The sequence below is a fragment of the Anopheles funestus genome, chromosome 3RL, assembly GCF_943734845.2.
Source record: "Anopheles funestus chromosome 3RL, idAnoFuneDA-416_04, whole genome shotgun sequence".
In the NCBI taxonomy this organism is placed as follows: Eukaryota; Metazoa; Arthropoda; class Insecta; order Diptera; family Culicidae; genus Anopheles; species Anopheles funestus.
In genome coordinates, this window is record NC_064599.1 from 17,950,883 (window position 1) to 17,970,059 (window position 19,177).

General features: G+C 43.0%; 1 protein-coding gene across 6 annotated transcripts in view; it reads right to left on the reverse strand.

Annotated features, from left to right (window-relative positions):
• LOC125768010 (division abnormally delayed protein) overlaps window positions 1–19,177 on the reverse strand; it is a 132,410-nt gene that overhangs the window by 14,203 nt on the left and 99,030 nt on the right. For all 6 annotated transcript variants that reach the window (XM_049435112.1, XM_049435108.1, XM_049435110.1 and 3 more), the window contains exons 4-5: window positions 13,199–13,772; window positions 12,894–13,080 (exon numbers count right to left, since the gene is read on the reverse strand). In XM_049435112.1, the coding sequence (XP_049291069.1) occupies window positions 12,894–13,080; window positions 13,199–13,772 (761 nt within the window). The remainder of the gene's footprint in view (window positions 1–12,893; window positions 13,081–13,198; window positions 13,773–19,177) is intronic.

The following is a 19,177-nucleotide window of genomic DNA, read 5'->3' on the forward strand; positions in this document are numbered from 1 at the left end:
ATCTTGCATTAAAGTAATCCTTAGGTAAAGTTTAAGTAACAAACCTAACACTAGTTCTGCACTAAAGATACGGTTATATTGATAGTTTGATTGATTGCTTATGACAGCTGTCAAATAATTTTGTATTTATCCTCCAGGGGGAGCTACTAGAGCTAAACGACGAAGTGCTCAAACTAAGTCAGACTCTGGGCAGTCGGCTCAAACTTTAATAAATCTATCATTAGAGCTGTTTTTAAATGGAATTTACAATATCCAACATGTCCTATGCATTTGAAGACTTAACGTTATTAGTTCATTACCCAGAACTATTTGGAAACAGTAGAATGGTAAGTCTTAGTCGATGTCTTGGAATTCACTCTCAAGTGCTTGTCCGATTCACAACGGATATATATCTTTAGAGAATTATTTGTTTTGCGCTAATTTTTCTAAAACATTAATTATTTACAAATAGCAATAAAGCGTGGCCATTCTACGCGAAAAGAAAATAATAAAAAAAAACAACAAATTGAGATCGGCTGTCTCATGCAATAGTTCGTGTAATTTCACACGTTTGCTTGATCATCAACCAAACATTCCATTCCAAGCATATCTCAACATAACCCGTATAGTCTTCCACCGTACCATCTTTAGCTTTCATAGATTTTCTTCTCCCATTTTTTTTCTCAGCCATTTCCCACCGCAAGATTACTTCACGTCAGCAGGGAATCTAATCTTCCCAGCCATTCGGCACATTATGAATGATAATGCAGTTTTGCTCAAAAACCCTTGGCTCGTTGGGGGTAAGCAAAGCAGCCCTATTTCACTGAGTACGTGTGTGTACTGCGCCGAGTCGGAAATGGTGATCATCTTTGTCCCGGCCCCCGGGGTCGCCTTTTATAGCTTCGGCCAACATAAACCTATGACCATTATAAAGGAGAAACACAGGAAGATCCGATCCGATGACCGGTACAGCAGCACCGCACGGCCATCGATTGTTAAACCTTCAACCGAACCCTATGATTATCGAAGGTTTTTATTGTTTCCCCTTCAGCCCAGAAGTCTCGTCCGTTTCATATTGGCGAAACCACTGTCGGTGGTTTGGTGGTTTTGTGTGTGTTGAGCAACAAAGCAGCATCTTCAGCAGCAGCAGCAGCAGCAGCAACAATAATCTGCTACTCTCGTTCTCACTGTGAGACAAACGTTTGGGATAGGGCTCGCGCAAAGCTAAAAGATGCTGTCTCATTATTTTTAAATTTTCCACCATCCCGGGAATCCTCGGGAGTGTGACTCGGGTCGAGATTCTTGGGCTTTTGGGACAGCGCCATCAACCCGACAAAGTCCGATTGCTTCGTCATAATTTACTTGCGCACTCTAGGCAGAGGGCACTTTTCTTTGCCGCACATGTACATTCTCTTCCCCATTCAGGCGTACGAGCGCTGGACCCTTTACCGAGGACCCATTTAGCGCCGTAAAAGGTACCATCATTTCCGTAATTCTACCCATTCCACGGACGCTACGATAAAGATCGGGGATCGTTAGAAAATGACACGGAGGACTCGGTTTTGGGGGAGAATACGAGGATGATCGGTCCGGCTGGTCCGATGACCGGATGTAGCAACCAAACGGAATGTGGACGATGTTTTTTTTCCAGCGCTTGGTAATTGCCTCCTATTGGGACGCAAACACCGTTAGTGCATTAGCTGACTAGGAGCACGGTTTTTTGGAAGTATCAATTATTTCATTAATAAAACATTGCCCAAAACGACTGGGAGCGGAACCTCGAAACCAAAACAAAAACGCAAAACTGCAGTGTCATAATAAACACCCAATTTAGAGCTAAGGTTGTTTGCTTATTGATACATAACAAAAAAAATTAAACGAAAATTGAAGAATGTTATCGGTTTGGTCATAAATATTGCTGTTACAAACTTTTTTTTTATTTGAAGCGCACTTTTGTGCAACGACTGCACAATAGGGAAACGAAAACCGAAAAGGTGAAAAAATGTCCATAAAAGAGTGAAATGCTGCGATAAGCTTAAAGCAACAACCTGTTAGAGCGGTGGTAAAACGTCTTACCAATGGATTCTCGCCATCGGAAGGAATGCAACAAATAAGCTGAAAAATGTTGAAGAAATGATTAGTGTGCATCATAACCCCAGGAACACCTCCCGGTGAAGAGAAAAAAGGCTTAAAGCATTTTGGGGCAAGCTATAAACCTTCAGCCTTTCTGACTCGGAAAGTGGATCAAACAAGTGGCAAATAGGGATGGAAAAACTAAAGAGCGGGTGCGTGTGTGCTTTTTGGTTTTACTCTCTCTTTCTCTTAATGCTGTTTGGCAGTATCTTGTCACCCTTTGCTTTTGCATCCTCTGCCCCACAGTTGGGCTCGATCGTTTTCGAACTGCCGCTTGTTGTCGCTGAAATTCAGAAATCAGAAGAAGTGATTCATGGCTAACGTTTCTCACACTTTGCTTCCCAATTTTCCACCGTTTCTCCATTTTCGTCGATACCGCGTCTCGTTTAGCGTGCCATTCCCCTTTTTCCCCTGCATCCATTCCGTGTGTTTTGTGTTTTCTTTCTTTACGGGATCGTTCGCGATCCGATGAGGCCACGCGGCAGCGCCCATCCCAATTTCACAAAGCATAGCGAGAGAACAAGCAAACGAAAGACCGAACAGAGTTGCTAAGAATGCTACAGTCCGGACACAGTAAAGGAAAAGCTTGGCCCTGGGTTGATGATACAACTGCACTAGGGCAGGCGGAAGGCGTTGAGCGGTGGATTAAATTCCATTCTTCCTTCTCCCTTTGCAAATGTGAAAGAAGCCAGGGGAGGGGAGGCGGGGATGATGTTGGCGAAGGTGCGTTTGGTTTCTTTGGAAATTCTCACGAAATATGATCATTTATCATCACGTGTGTGAGTGTGTTTATACATGCGCGTGTGTGTGTATGTGTGTAAGGCAAAAACGGCAAACCAACTCTTTATAAGTTGCAAAAGAGTAAAACTGTGCGTTTTGTTCGAGGTTAAAAGATGCCGCATTTGTTGAATTTGTGTCTGTGTTGGATTGCATATTTTTGCAATCGTATCAGATTTAAGGGATGCGCATAAAATCGCTTCGAAAAATGTCTGCACAGCGGGCCTATTCGTGCGGCTTATCATGGTTCATTAGTATGGGAAAGATTTAAATGACCGCTTGGGCAACAAGACACGAACCTGACGAAAATGATTTTTTTATACATTTGGTGGAAGTGAATTATTAGAACAAGTATTTTTGGTAATATTTTTAAAATTATTAGCATATTTTAATATTTATGTTTTAATTTATTGTTTTAATCGGGATTTAAACAGATTGTTTTAAACAGAGCGGTTTGCGAAATTTTTATACTTTGAAATGTTTTTTCATTACAATATTTTTTTTAATATGCAGGACCAAAACCGCCAATCATGTTTTAAGATTCCATTAATCAATTCAAAAAACAAAAAAAAAGTAAAGTTTTTATCACAAAGCAAATTTTCGTTCTAGAACAATTTGTGGCAATTAACGCAATGAATTAGCACAAAAATACTGACATAATCGCTATTAACATGCGTAGCTTTGTGCAATCACTCAATCAACCGTAAACTGCATACTTCATCGTTTGATAGATTAGTTTTAAAGAAAGAAAAAAAACAAAATACATGAAGCGGATGACGTAAACGCTACAGAACTTTTTCAACGAATGACAACGCACAACATTATACAAAGTCAAAATGGTCAAACATAAATGACTACATGGGAAAAAATGTAAAAAAGGTCACATACTAATGTTTTCAGTTTTTGTGAACGATTTAAACTCAAAAGATCAAGTGATCAAGGTTATTCTTAATCTTGCATGCACAAAGGTGCATACAGTGTTTGGCGGATTCGGGTGTGCTGATAATACTTTTAACTTTTTGCCCTCTACAGCAGTAATTTGTAGTAGCAAATTCTTCACTAGAAGCAAACGACCTTTAAGCTTGTGCGTGTGTGTGTGTATGTGTGTGTCCCCAGAATCAAATTCAATCACAGGTATAATTGATTTTCTGACGGGTTTCAAAGGCAATACGGAGGATAGTAAAGAAAAAAAATATTGTAGGGTCCCCACAGCTTTATATCTTTACCACAGGGGGCATTGAAAGTTCAAGGTGAGCTGGTTACATCCAACTGAAGAAGGGGAGAGAGGGAGTTAGCAGGCGAAGCAGCCAATAAAACCCATCATTAATCGTGTGGAATCGGGAAGAAATTACTGCTCACTCATCGTGCCGATTAAGCAATGTGCCATGTTTCGCACATTAAAGGATGCAAAAACTGGAAAGCAGCACACAGCAGCCTTGCACAATACCACAAATCACATATCGATTAGTACAACCGTTTATTAAGTTTAGCCCATCAGTGGGGTAATTATTATCTCCCGGGCATGGTTTCCATCCCGACCGGCAGTCCCGGCAATCAAACAATCATAAGTCACAGACACGACACTTACGTTCGGGCGGTTGTACACGCACATGCGGCATCCGTGCAATGTTGTAACATCTTCTGGAGTGTGTAGCCGAGGTGTGCAAATTGTTCCGAAGAAACTGTGAACGGAAAGGTTTCGCATGCATGGGTAGATCTTTGTGCGTGTTGGTAAGAAAAAATGCATCCAACAAACGCAACCGGAACACAAGCTTGGGAAGTGTAGAAACTGCACGATAAAAGCAGCGATAAAGAAAGAAAGAGAATTAGCGGCACCGACAGCCACTGCAAAACGGGCGACCGTTTCTGACGGCCGTCAGCCGTACGCTACCAAAACCATAAACCGGTGAGATTCCAAGGGTTCCCAAAAACTATGCCGGATGTACCGGCGAAGTAGACACAGGGTTCAGGCCCACGTTGAAATGTGTTCGCATAAAAGTTTTCCTTCTCTGAGGTGTTTCTTCCCGGCTTTATCTTGCTCTTAAAAAATGGGCAACGCGGACCGGGGACTGTATTGCCCAGAAATGTTTGTGGGGACCATGGCACGCGGAACGCAAACCAAAACCGAACCGGAATCAACGGCAGCAACATCTTCGCAGGACTTGGAGAAGGGATATGGGCAGAGTCGCTGGCAAAACGGCCACACTAGAAGTTGCTGTTATTGCTGCTGTCGGGGTGGTCAAATCCCGGGCCGCGGGAAGAATGTTGAACGATCAGGAAGAACTCCGTAGCAAAGACTCGTAAGAAAACATTCTCCTCGTAAAGGAAGCCCGAGGATGAAGTTGCCTGTTTTGGGTATGTGGTGCTCCCTCCCACTCCGTTTTTGTATATGTGTGTTTGTGTCCTTTTGTCAGCCTGTCTGATCCTTGCCTGTTTGCCATTGAAAGGAAGAATGCGCATTGCAATTGTTTCGGTTCTGTTCGTTCGGTTTTGTTTTGTTCTGCCATCCCACACTGGCGCACAATGTGGCTTGACACCATCCAGTAACACGACGAATGAAGAGAGAGAAAGAGAGAGAGAGAGAGAGAGAGAGAGAGAGAGAGAAAGAGAGAGAGAGAATCGGGATACGGGATCCCACTTCAAACCAGGAACGACCCTTTTACCACACAAGCATTAATGTTTAGCCTACCGTACCTTACAACGCGGCAGTTCTCCTCCTGCACTCGGGATGGATGGAAAATAAATAATAAAACCGATTCGAAAACGATCTTCAGTACCAACAGGGAACATAGGGAAGGGTGTGCGAGTGTGTGTGTTACGAGTTTTGGGGATTGGGGGTGGTGGGGTACGCATCATGCAATCCCGCAACATTTTCGGCGGTTCAAGTGGCTTCTCTGGTCTATTCTTTTCCAATGTTTTTTTTTCTTCTGCTGTTCACAACAAACAACCAATCCCTGAGTTAGGACATTGCGTCTGACGAGTGAAGGAAAAGGAAAAGATCGGACCCATCGTGCGCGGGTTCATAAAACGGTTCACTTTGTTATGGTAGCCCTCGTATGAGGAGTCTTCGAATGTTGATTCTACTAATTCGAGAGTGTTGAACATGATACAGGTTTGGCAGCTCCGGTTTGTCTCTACCTGGTCCCGACCAGACAGTCCATGCATCCGTAGGGTAATCCTTGTTTTTTTCCTTACTCAACTGTCTCTGACCGATCTGGCAAATGAATTTCAAAGAACAAACTCAATCTGCATACCTCAAGAGTGTTGGTAGACAGCAAGGAAAAAAAATCCTAAAACAGATGATTTTGTTTGGCTCGAGTATAAGGAGACATTAAGCTGATTATTATTTGACATTGCTATTAGAATGATATGTTGCATTTAAAGAATGCTGTTTGGGCTGTTTTTGGTTGTTTCGATTGCATCAGCATATATGAAATAGCTAGATAAGGGCTTTGGATTATTGGATTTAAAATTTAAATGGACGTGGGATAACAGATTTTTCTACATCTCCCCACCTTCCAAAGAAAAAGAGATGATGAACTATCGAATTAAAATAGCTACATCAGTTTAAGGTTTTGCAGGAAGAACCAGAACCCGATTAAGAGATCCTGCCTAAAGATTAACAAGGCGTGAGTTCCATTCTAATGCATCTAATCGCTTTAAATATTTGACAAAAGTACATTCTTGATCGTTCACATGCGTTATCATCCATGTAACACGCGTAACCATGCGTGTATATCGGTAACGGCCGATGAAGAAGGAAATTCATCCCTCCGGGGGCATGACTTCGCGTAATGAAACGTGTAAGTGAAGATTACAGCATCGTTAATGGCATATTTCGAATAGATGTGCTCTCCCGTGTTCCCGACAGCCATCAATGAAAACGATACCATGGTGTGATGTGTACGCAAGCGCGCGCGTCTGTGTCTGTGTGGGAACGTGAATGAAGCCCAATCCGTGGCGTATAGAAGCGTATTGGGATGGGCGCCAATCTTGCTGCTGTTGCTGCCGAATATTGAACGGGAATCAAAGAAATGAAGTTTCGATCTTTGCAAGAGAAGCGAAATAATATGAAGAAGCTCGAAAAAAACACAACAAGCAAGAATGAAAAGAAAAGCATTTTGGAATGTTTGAGACAGTTGGAATTGGGCGTACGGTAAGAAAAGATATTGGGAAGAAAAAAAACCGCCAGAGTTAAATACAAAACAAGATTCGCAACTTCAAACCTAAAGCTATAAGAAAAATGGCAACACATTGGAATAAGGTATGAAGCAAGTAAAAATAAAAAAATAAATAAATGTAATACAAAACAGAAAAAAAACTTTCCAGAGCAAGCAAACAAACAAAACTAACGATCGACGTGAGAAGACAGCCGTAAAGCAGGCGGAAGAAACAAAAGCGCAACGCGACTTCCAAGCGCGCGCGAAACGGAGAAAAGAAGCGCTAAGAAAAGTGAAGTCTCTCGTTCGAAAATTAACAAGCGTTCGTTCGGATGGGGATGAAAGCTCCCCAACCAAAAAAAAAAAACCACCCGAACCAGGAACGTTAACACGGAAAGCTGCCAACAAGCAAACACCATTCTGCGTGAAGGAAACGATTGCTTTGCTGTGCTTGCGCGTATGAACAAGAACACAAATGGTTGATAAGAGCGCAAAACGTGGGGGACGACGAAGATGGGGGTGCGCGTAGCGTTAAAGTTTGCAACAACAACAAAAAAACTTATAACCTTTTGGAAAAGGTGAAGAACGGAAGAAATTACTTCCTTGGCTTTTCGCACAACTGCCGGCCAGCGAGGCAAAGGTGAACTCTATCGACAACGAAGTGTAGACAAAGCCATTCTATGGCTGCGTACGCTTTACATTCAATTGTCTTTAAATCATCTCTCCACACGGTTCAACTAACCGTGACCGCCGCTTGGTAACACCCGAAAAAGCACCGAAAGGTATCCGAAACGTCAACTGGAATTCCTTTCCACCTCGCAACGGGTGGTCACAGCGTTACCACACAGTATACACACACACGACACTCGGAGGGATGAAGGGAATGAAGCGACAGAACGATCGTCGCGCACACACCGATGCTGCTGACACGAAACTGCAAAGTGTGGTGCCGTTCGGGAAGAAGCACACGCCGGTACCATGTTCTGGTTGCCGTGTTGAGGGTTAATTCCGGAGGGCGGACCGGTGCAGTGCGAATGCGCGAGATCAACGCGAAAGAACAAAACTGCAATCGGGCGAAGAATGTATTTCTGGTTCTACCGGAGAGCAGCAACACAAACATGCAAGCAGGAAGCAAAACCGAAAGAACAGCAACAGAACAACAACAAAAAAGATAAAGACAACACACATATCCAGTTAAACCTGTTTTATGTGTGTTTTATTACTTTGACCAATAACACTTAACGAGAAATTGAATCTTTTCCACGGTTTGCACGAAGACCCGATGCCCGATCGTCGGTACTGGAATCCCTCAACTTCAACTCACACATCTTTTCGTGCATTCTCTTGTGTGTGTGTGTATCTGTATCTCATGACGCAATGAGCTTTAAATAAGACGATCAGACACAGAGACACAAGGCACCCGACTCTTACACACCCCTCAAAAGCGAAGATGACTAAGACCTGAAACCTGGTGGTGGATCTCGACCCCATTGGCATTCCGGGGGGGGGGGGGGGGTACGCTGTGCTGAAGCTTCCCCGACCATCACATCACCTGTCTTCCATCCGTTGCGCGAGGATTTTCTGGTGCGCTTTACCTCAGTAGTTTGCTGAAGTTGAAAGGCGAACATTGGAACATTCCTCCATACGCTCAGCGCCCGGTAGAACGAGCAAACAGAGACAAAGTGTCGCGCAACGAAAGTGAATAGGGAAGAACCAAGCTAGGAACGGCAACCGGGGAACGTATGTGCCACATGGCCGGGAACGAGAAAAAAAAGCGACGACGAAAGAATGCGTGAAAGAAGCTCAAAAAAAAAGCGAAGAAAAGAAAAGTATACACGCTTAAACGCGAAACGGAAATCACCGGTTGAGGAAGGTTAGAAAGGCCCATAAAAGACACGGCGTTCAATCGTAGGGACATCAGCATCACCGCACGCAAATGATGATCACGGCTGAAGTCTTCATAACTTGCTGATGAATTGATTGTCAAAGATTATCTTGCGCTTAGATTGCGCGTCCGTAGCACTAGATTCTAATGATGGGGAGGATGAACACGGAGGCCGTTTTGAACATGAAAAAAAAGCTAAGTACAATATCAAGTTTCTAAAGCACAACACTCCATCATCTCCAATGACTTTTTCCCTCGTTTCGGGGCCTCAAAACGAGGCACTAAAAAGCAAGCCATTTTTCTTTCTCTTTTTTATTTAAATGCTTCCACTGGGACGAATTTTGGATAAGACGGGGGAAAAAAGGAAAAACAACCGCACAGACGCGGTCCACAAAACCAAAGTACGGGCGAACGTGTATATTTCGCAATGTCAAACTTTGTGCAAAAGTCGAAAGAATGTTTCCTTCGCCGTGGTCCTGCCAGAACTTCTTCGGCCAACTGGGCAGAGGGGGGGTGCTGACACACACACACACAGACAGCGCATACGAAAAGTCGGCAAAAAAGTCCCCCAGAAACGGAAAGCACCAGCACACACCTTACCAAAATGGAGATAATTCATTGCACAACTCGTTCTCTTTCCCTCGGTGAAGTTGCGCCGGCCAACTTTAACCATGACGGTTTTAGCATCAAATGGGTGGAATGAACCATGAGAACCACTTTCAAGGTCTCCCTTGTGCCACCCACCTTCAAAAGAACAAGCACACACACACACAGACCGGTATACACAACGACCTGGTTCGATCTTTTGCCTGACGGAACAATTTAGATAAGGCGCTTGAAGCGTTCCACCATTGCGTTTCCTTGGGAAGTGACTACAATGTCCTCACACGAAAAGTCATCCACCGTCCAATCGCTTGATAGACATTATGAGGTTGGATAAAGTGATGCTGGTTCGCTACGAAATGAAACCATTTCCCAGACTGATCCCGGTGGTACGGTGCTGTGCACTGTTCCACCCCAGCCGAGGATAACGACCACAATTAGGAACGATTAGCATGAGTAGCGGACGCTACTTCGACGGTCGATTATCCGTCATCGGTACTTCGGTTCGATTAGTCATCGAGACGATGACTCAGGACTGGAGAGACCTCCCCGGTGGATGGGAAGAAGTGCTTTTATTTTTTGTTTGCTTCGTTTCCCATCTAAAGAAAGCGACTACAACACCCGCGGTTTGCGGGCAGGGTGACGAATCGTTCGCACACAGCTGGCGTGTTGATTGTGGTTTGAATAGCTCGAAATTAGTTTGCCAAATGTTTATGGCACTTTCGTGCGCTGACTTGATGTGCAAGCGGACAAACAGAAATTGCTCTGTTGGTAAAGCTTACGAATGGACCGATGAGCCGTTTGATCAGCAAAACTTGATTTATGGTATCTTTACCATTTATCCCTCCGACAACAACAACAAAAAAACCCTTTCCCGCATTACGCATTCGGTTCCACCACCACCATTTTGGACCGTAACTCTTCAAATTTATGATTAACATAATTACAGGAATTCTAACGAGAGACCATCATCTACCGAAGGGCCATCCAACAACGAACAACCACCACATCGAAAACGTTGAAAACTATTCCTTGCCAGTAGGATGTATACCAACGACACCGAGCAGCAAAAGTTAGCACGAGAAAGCAACAGTTCGGTTGCCTGCTAACGAACTCTAGGTGAGTCGTGTTCGTCGGTTGGTCAGAAACCACTTCTTGGCGGGTATATGCCGTATGGTGCGAGACGCAAATGCTGGAGGACCGATTACTCTCCCGGTTCCAGCAGCTAACCATCTCTCGAGAACCATAAAGCACTCGTTTAAACTGAATTAAACATATGTTATGCGCTCGTTACGTCCGGGGGTAGTGTTTCTCACCGTCTGTTTGTACCAGTGCTACCGGTAAGCTTCAAGCGACTTCTTCTGGTTCCTCGGAATTCTCTCGAGATTGAGACAACGACCATCCCCCGTCCTGTGTGCTGCCGGACAGTAAGGGGAGGTAGGTACTCTAGACGGTGCATTACACACACACCCAGTATGCAACCGTGTTCGCTAACAAACTGCTACAAGGTCGGCGGAAATGGTCTCTCGACTCCCTGTGTCAGTAGTGTGTATCCCGAGTGCTATCTGGCGTGGGTCATCACCATCATTTGCTTTCCTGCTATGCTACAACTTTATGACCATTGAAACAATCTTCACCACCGAAAAAAAGGGCTTTCGCTTAAGAGTTTATGATGAAGTACAAACTTCTATTCGGTATTCGGAAATTATTGAAGATATGCTGGCGAAACAAAAATGTCATAACCCAAGGTGATCAAAACCTAAAACGAAGAACTTAAAACTGTGTTTACATGAAATGTTTTGCTTGAATGGTGAAGAAATCAACAAACAACGAAATATGCACATTGGCGCAAAATAAACAACTTATTCAACCACATAGCTATTTAAATTGAATCATTATTCTCGTTCCCTTTTACAGGGTCATTGAATTTACTATTGCTGGGTCTGCAAGATCATCGAACCATACGGAGAAAAATTGTCCAAGCCATAAATCAACGTAAAAAAGGGTAAAACAAAACTTTATAATAACAATCAGAAACATGACCTGTGCGCTGTTTGTCAGCAGCTCCAATGCCAGCGCATGTTGAAGAAAGTCTTTTTTCTATCAGTTTCTTTTTTTATGTTGTACTCAATGCGTGCGACGTTTTATCATGTATGAACATGTGAAGTAAAAAAAAATTTGACAAATAACTCCAGCACTGAAAGTATTAATACTTTTTACCATTTCTAAAAAATGCTAGATCAACACTTCGCGTGGGTCGAAGACCGGCATAACATTGCCTGTGTACCTCCGTAGCGTTGGAATGTTGAGTTCTGTAGGTTCGTTTTTTTGTGGACTGAAGGACAACAATAGCATCGGATTTTGGTAGCGAAACTTCCAAAAGAGAGCATTTGTGCGTTACTGACTTTTGCTGACGCGGTACTACACGCGATTCTGCGAAACGTTGATTGAACTCGATCGTGACAATTCAGACAAATGTAGCCAAAGTCAGGGGAAATATACACATTTAACACACACACACACACACACACTCCCGGTCAGACATCCGTGGTAACAATCTCCGATGTCAATGCGAACGACCATAGAACGGTTGGAGTAGCTAAAGTGCTACCGTGTCTCTATTTCTGACTTCAACCCCCCAATGCATGTGTTCCAAAAATTGCTTGCATCGATGAAATGCACAACAACTAAAAAGGGGTAGGTTTGTTGCCCTGTTTTTCCCCTCACCCCCGGGGTACAACGGTCTGCATACTAAAGCGCAAGATGTGCTGATTTGCTGATTTGTAATTACCGAAACACGGAATGATTAAACAAAACCATCGCACATTTGCCTCACAAACTGCAATCTGCGCGTAGTTGGGGCTAGCGTTTGCTTGTTTTGAATTTGATTTTGACTGTTTTTTGTCCGATGTTTGGCGCGTGTCCGAACAGTGTTGATTAATTTATCCACGACTCCACGCTGGTGATGGTGACGTTTGCTAAATTTAGCAGCTAGCTGGTAAAACAGTTCCCATGAATAGACTCTTCATTAACGCGAATTCATTCACCTCGCGGCTCGATGTATATGGTATGGTGGATCTATTGGGTGTACATCTATTGACCAGATTGTTTAACCGTCTATGCAGCAAATTGTGCTCACGCGCGTCGTCCATTTCTACCCACAAAAAAAAAACCCCGGCACCATCATGCGTTCATATTAAACTAAGTGATGTTTTCTTGAAACACAGCACAAGAGCACGATTTTCATCGACAAAACCGAACGTACACGGCGTGTTGTTTTTGGTGTTATAGGCAGTTGTTCGAACCGAAGGGACCACCTACCACCGGATGTTTTCCCCCGCCCCCGAGTTTCCTACCTGTTTTTCAAGCTGAGGTCCAATTTCCATCGCGTGCATGATGGCGTTCGATAGTTTACCGTCGAGGGATTTGATCTCTGACTCAATACCGTCCTGCGAACGGACGGTAGCGATTAGTGGAACGATCGCTTCCGTCAGCGTAGACCAACCCTTGTTGAGTGCACCGACAAACTCGATTAAACAGCCCCTAAAACACGGAAACAAAACCGGATATTGAGATTAATTTTCATTTACCAAGAAAGGCCTAAGGGTTTTTTTTGGGAGTGTGCTTTTTTTCGATAACTTGTCCGTGTCCTCAAACTTACCGCATCACATTCTGGCACAAACCGGAGCACGGTTTCGCGTGCAGATGGTTGTACCGTTTGCAGCTTCCACAGTAGTTCATGCGTAGCAACGCATTCCGGCAGCTCGGTGCCGATACACCGATCTCTTCCAGCTTGAGCAGCACCTCGGAACCTTCCCTTAGGGCACGCAACAGTACGGAGGCCGCGCTGACGGAAGAAACGAGCGAGCTGGACAGTTGCTGCGGTACCATACCGAACGGTTTCAGCTCATCGTACGTGTGCACTAGACAGTTTTTGTAGTCACTGTGAAAATCACGGTTGCTAACACCGGCCGATGCTGAGCGTCCCCGTTCCGTACCGTGCAGCACATCCGAATGAATCGCATGGTGGTAAGCGACCGGGAACAGGTTGCGGAAAAACTTGCCCGTCACCAGCTCGAGATCATCCCCGGGCCGGTCGGCAATCAGGTTGAGCCGGATGGTTTCGTACAGCTCGCGGATCGGTTCGCGGGACAGTGGTGACATCTTGCTGTAGACGGTCGAGAAGAGGATGAGCGTTTTGTTTTCCGACTGTCGCAAGAGCTGCAGCAGGTAATCTGAAACGGATGGAAAAGATGATGAAATTGGATTAAATGTTCAGAGTTTTGTTGGAGAGTGGATCGATGAATTGAACTGCTTGGAATGTGGAGTTGTTTGACCGAGGGAATATTCTACGTGAATGTGGAGGTTTTCGGTTTTTTGTATAGAATTCGTTAAAAGTCTCTCGAGAAGATTGATTTGACACGAATTTGGATAATTCCTCGCAGATAAACTAGTTAGAGACAAGTAACTGAAGTTTATTAATAAGCTCGTTTCTTGCCTACGAATATTGCCCAAAATTAATATCAAGCTCTATTCCATAAAAAAATGCTTCCCTGTAGTCGAAACTCTGGGCACCTGAAATAGTGAGATAAGCTTCCCTGAACTGTCACGAAAGTAAGAAGAACAGATGCAAGCAAATATAACACTTTCCCATTGGAACGTGCAATCAACTGCATTCCAGAGACAGCAAACGCTTAAGAAGTTACAGAACAACACACAGCAGGACCCTGAACTGTACATGTAAGAAGAGAATGGATAAACAGGGATGAATCAGTTTGTAAAAAAGTGCTTACAATTCCCTTTTCTTCCCTTTTACCCAACGTCAAAAAAAAGCCCGACAGGAAGGTGAGAAAGCAGTGAAGAAAATTGCATTCCAACTCTGATGTGCAAACGATGTGATGCTTGTAGGCGAATGACTCAGTCCTTGAAGAATTCGATCAGTGAGATGATGTTAGCGATACCTCGGGCTATTCGGGTTTGGCACACGCTCCAGGAATGTTGTTGAGTTTTGCTAACTAATGCAAAAAGAATTTTATTTCTACCGGAAAAGAATGACAACAGTGAAATAATTCGTAGCATTTTAATGTTAAACGATATTTCTTGAATCTGGATTTCTGCGAAGGTTCTTAAGGAAGAAAAATCTTGGAGAACTTATTGTTTTAAATTTAATATTCATATTTAATTTAATAAAATAGGAACTAAAACACGGTTCCGGGCACGGAATGTTTTGTCTTGGACGTGAATGAAAAACTTAACTAGAGCCGGCGTGTTCGTATTGTAACTGGAGATCGGTTTCCATCTTCCATGCACGCTGAAATATCAACCAATATCTTCCTATTCCTGCCCAGTTTGCATCGAAGATTATTAATGCAGTACACGTGAGTCGCAAAACTTTACCACCCCTGGGAACTAGGTGCTATAGTTTGGCCCGGTTAGATACCATCGGATGGCATGCTGCCACCGTCAACCCGATTCTCGCATGATAACCATTTTCCCGTCGGCAGAACAAACAAGAATTGCCTTGTGGACACGGCTCTAGCCGCCGGAATATGGCGCAGCACAACTTTTGCCTTGGTTCGCGGGGTTGCAAAATTGTGTATTCCGCACACGACACTAATTCCAAAGGCATTTGTTAGCTGAAACGTAACGGATGAGCACAAATTTAACGACGAACTGTTCCGCTTTGCTAAATCGTTTCCGGCCACCGGGTTGTGCTTGTATATCCCCGTTGCTCCTTGCGTACAAACCGGAACATTTTAAACGAGCAACGGTGGAATGTGAAGGAATTCTGGAGCGTAAAGGTTGGATGGCAGATTCGCACACACACCTCATTCCGGTAGCAGGGCAAGAAAACTTGCTGGAAAACTTTGCTTTGAAAATGTTATCGTGTGCTGGCAATGCTCTGTGCTGGAAAGTTCATGTTTTCTGACATTTTGCAAGTTGGATTTTACAAAGCAAGAAACAAACAAGTCAAACTCGTCAAAAAGTAATAATTTACAGTTCATCAATTACATGGACTAGTAATTTTTTTCTATGAGAGTTTTTTTCCTTTCTTATCTCTTAAAGTTTTATCATTTTCTCTCACACAGCGGTTTCAAACTTAAACTTCCTTTTTGAAATTTTTTTTTTTTTACGAAAAACGTCAAATATTTATTAACATTGTCAAAATGTTATATTTTGCTTGATTGAAAAGCTTGAAACCTCTTTTATTATTATTATAAAACATAAGCTCGATATGCTGTGGTGATCTGTTTTACAGAAACGCAAAATATAAAACACGTTGCGTACTTTAAACTTCACAAAAGAAAACAATATAAAAAAAACTATATCGAACACCGAATAAATTGTGTCCCCCTGTTTGACGATGTGTGTTCTGGCGCTTTAGTAAAAAAAAAACAAATAAAACCAAAAAAAGATTTATTGTCACACACCCAACGAACCCCGTCCGTATGCTTGATGGTTTGCTGTTACCAATTTGTTTCCTTTTTCTGCACCAGCTACCAGCGCGGTTTGATTTTGAGGAAGCAACGGCTGACAACCAGAAAGCACTCGTAAAATTTCGATTTTACCGTACGAAATGACATTGTCATAAAAATTTATCCATTTTTCGTTCATCGCAAACGAACGAAAATGAAAACAAAAAAAAAGCACACACCAAAAAGCATGGAAAGGAAGGAAGTGTGTGCTGGTGCAAAAATTATAAAATGATAAATCACAGTTTGCCGATATCGGAGAAAAGATGGTCGTGGTATGGGAGGTTCGTTTTGGGAGGATGTATTTTTTTCTGTTTTGATGATGTTTTGGCGAACGCCATTAAAATATGTTGCACCTTCTCCTAACACCTCGTTTTTTTGGTGTTTTCCATGGTATTTCACTGTATAATGTGAAGGAAGAAAAAATCACACACACACACGGCCACAGTTTAGATGCGACGTTTGCTCGCCAAATAAGGGTATCCAATTAATGCGACCCCATGGCTATATACGATCGTTTTCGGAGATGTGCGCCATTGCCTTTCTTTGGTATGGGGAAACCACAAAACAGGGCGGTAAAAGGACGGGAGTAAATGTATTCCAAACGTGCCACCGCAGCCGGTGGCTGGGGATGGGGAGATCATCGGTAAAAGACGTTTAATGGAGGATATCGCGCGAGCGGATTATACGCTTGATGTCGGATTATTTTCTTGCAATTAATTAGATTATCGAAAGCACGTCAAATATGGGTGTTAGATTGTGATTTGGGAAAAGGTGTTTTTCTAATGAATATTAATCTTGATATTAATTTTTAAAATTTGCCAAAAAAAAACAAACGGCACCGCATTGCGGCGAGAACTGTATTCGCTTGAAGCCGGGTTTTAGTTAAATCGCTGGTCGGTAAAATGAAGAAACTTCCCCCCCCCCCCGTGGGTGATTAATATTGAGATTATTCTAATGAAAATTTTTCAATCAGCATACTGAAAAAGGCTCTTTTCACTCAATATCTTTTTTTTGTGTCATTATACTTGTTTTTTCGCCCGAAACTGTGTGTCGATTAATAATGGATTACACAAATGCTGTGTATTCACATACGGTTAGATGGGACGCTTTTGGGATGGATTAGCCGTGCATCATGTAGGAAAAAGCGGTGCAATATTTATTCACTTTTGAACGCAGTCGGCTGCCTATCTAAACAGCTAGCCAGACATGCATATTGAATTAAGCCATCATACAACCCACACCAGATAAACCCGAATGCTGCCCATTACTTTATGACCGTTAGCCCTTCTTCAGCAGGCTCAAAACTTTTGGGATGCAATTTTCGACTGCATAAATAATTCAATCCAAATGCACTTCCCTACCGCACGGATCGATTTTGGGATGAATTTGAGCACCGGAAGAGTGAGAGAGAGAGAGATGGAGTATTATCTACCCATCCTTGTTGTACCACTAAGCAGAGAGCAAATGCTGCACGTTGGGAAAGATGGCAAACCTTTTTGGGGGAAAAAATATCAAAATTTTAATATTTTAAAAATAATTATAGTAGTTTAGCAAAACTAATACGAAGTTTCAGCTCAAACAAATTCAAGAAAGAACTACAAAAATGGAGAAAGGTATTTTTAAATTTGTTTTCTCGTGTTGAAGAGTTTTTATTTCTTTTTAAATTTTTTATCCTTTATTAAAAAGGAGAGTTAAGAAAATAGAATTAAATTTTTCTATAATGATATAAATATTCTAGTGTATTTCTTTAATTCGAAGAATTTTTACATAACAATAAAATCCCATCCATCCGATCCCACCATGCAACTGGACGCCCAGTATAAGGATGCACTTTGTGCGATGTGCAAAAGTGCATTCCGAAATTTTCCCACCAAGCCAGCGTGTGAGGAAGGGAACGGTTCGTTACTGAAATTTAGTCTCCGGTTCCGACGTGTACACCAGACCATCCCGCGGGAGTTCGCCCCAAAAGCGGATACAACGGCTTCGGCGGTGTGCAGATTCACCGCGCGTCAACCACACAAACATACATACACAACTGGCCAACCGGGTACCGAGCCTGCCACGGGTCGACGGCTTTCGATGGGAAAGTTGAAAATTTGCATAAAACCCCAGATCGGTCCAGGCAAGGCAAGGTTTTCCCCGTTGTTCTTCTGCGCTGTGATTGCTGTGTTGGACAGGACAGGACAGGACGAGTAAAGCTTTCAGGGTGAAACCTGCCAGAAAAGAACCGACGGACCGTATCGTTGGGCGGTGTGTTACTCAGGAGACGCATTGTTGCATATATGTACGTACATAAAGCCCATATTCACCTGCAGTGCCACGGAGAACCGTGGGAAGCAGCTAGTCTTCGAGCTCGTCGGGTATTAGCCTCGGCTGGGATAATGTATTGCGGATTGGAAGCGATCAAACTAAGGGCATTTCGATGTTGGAGAGAAACGAGATGCTACGAGTCTAATCTATTTTAAGCTCGTCAGATGCGTGGAGTAAACTGTATTTAGAATGTTTGTTTATTTCTAAAGTATTTTTCCCCACGTCCTTTTTTCTGTCTGTTGGGCTCCTTTTTCCACAGCCAGAATCAATCAATTTTAAAAAAGAAGCATTAAATTAAACTACCGCAAAAACACATCCACTCATATCGTACACTTTCATAATGTGATTTGTAAATTGCTCTTCAATTATGTGTTTTTTTTTGTATTACCCATTTATGACTCAAACACCCACCAACACTTCTCGACGAGCTCTGTATCGATGATTGTTCAAACAATTAGAGCAATTTTCAATCCCTAAACGAATTATACATCAATTTACAGGAAGCATGATGATACCCGGCACTCGACGCGGCACTTCAGTACAATTGTTATAATTATGTGTGTTCGATAGAGCAAAACCATAAAGCAGACCACCGGAATACCACACTGACCAATCCAATAAGGTCAAGAGAGTGTCTGTTTGTGCCCACCCACCATTTCGCCCACTCCAAACCTTCTTCACAACAGCACTAGAAGTGATGTCACGCATAACTATCGCATTAATTGAGGTGTAATTGCGATGTATTAATCATCACTAAGCGTTTGGTAGGGCCTGGTGCACGTGTGAGGTAGTTCGATTGGCCCTTGTGCAACGGTGGTAATTTACATCGTCAGCACGATCATAGGAGCTATTAC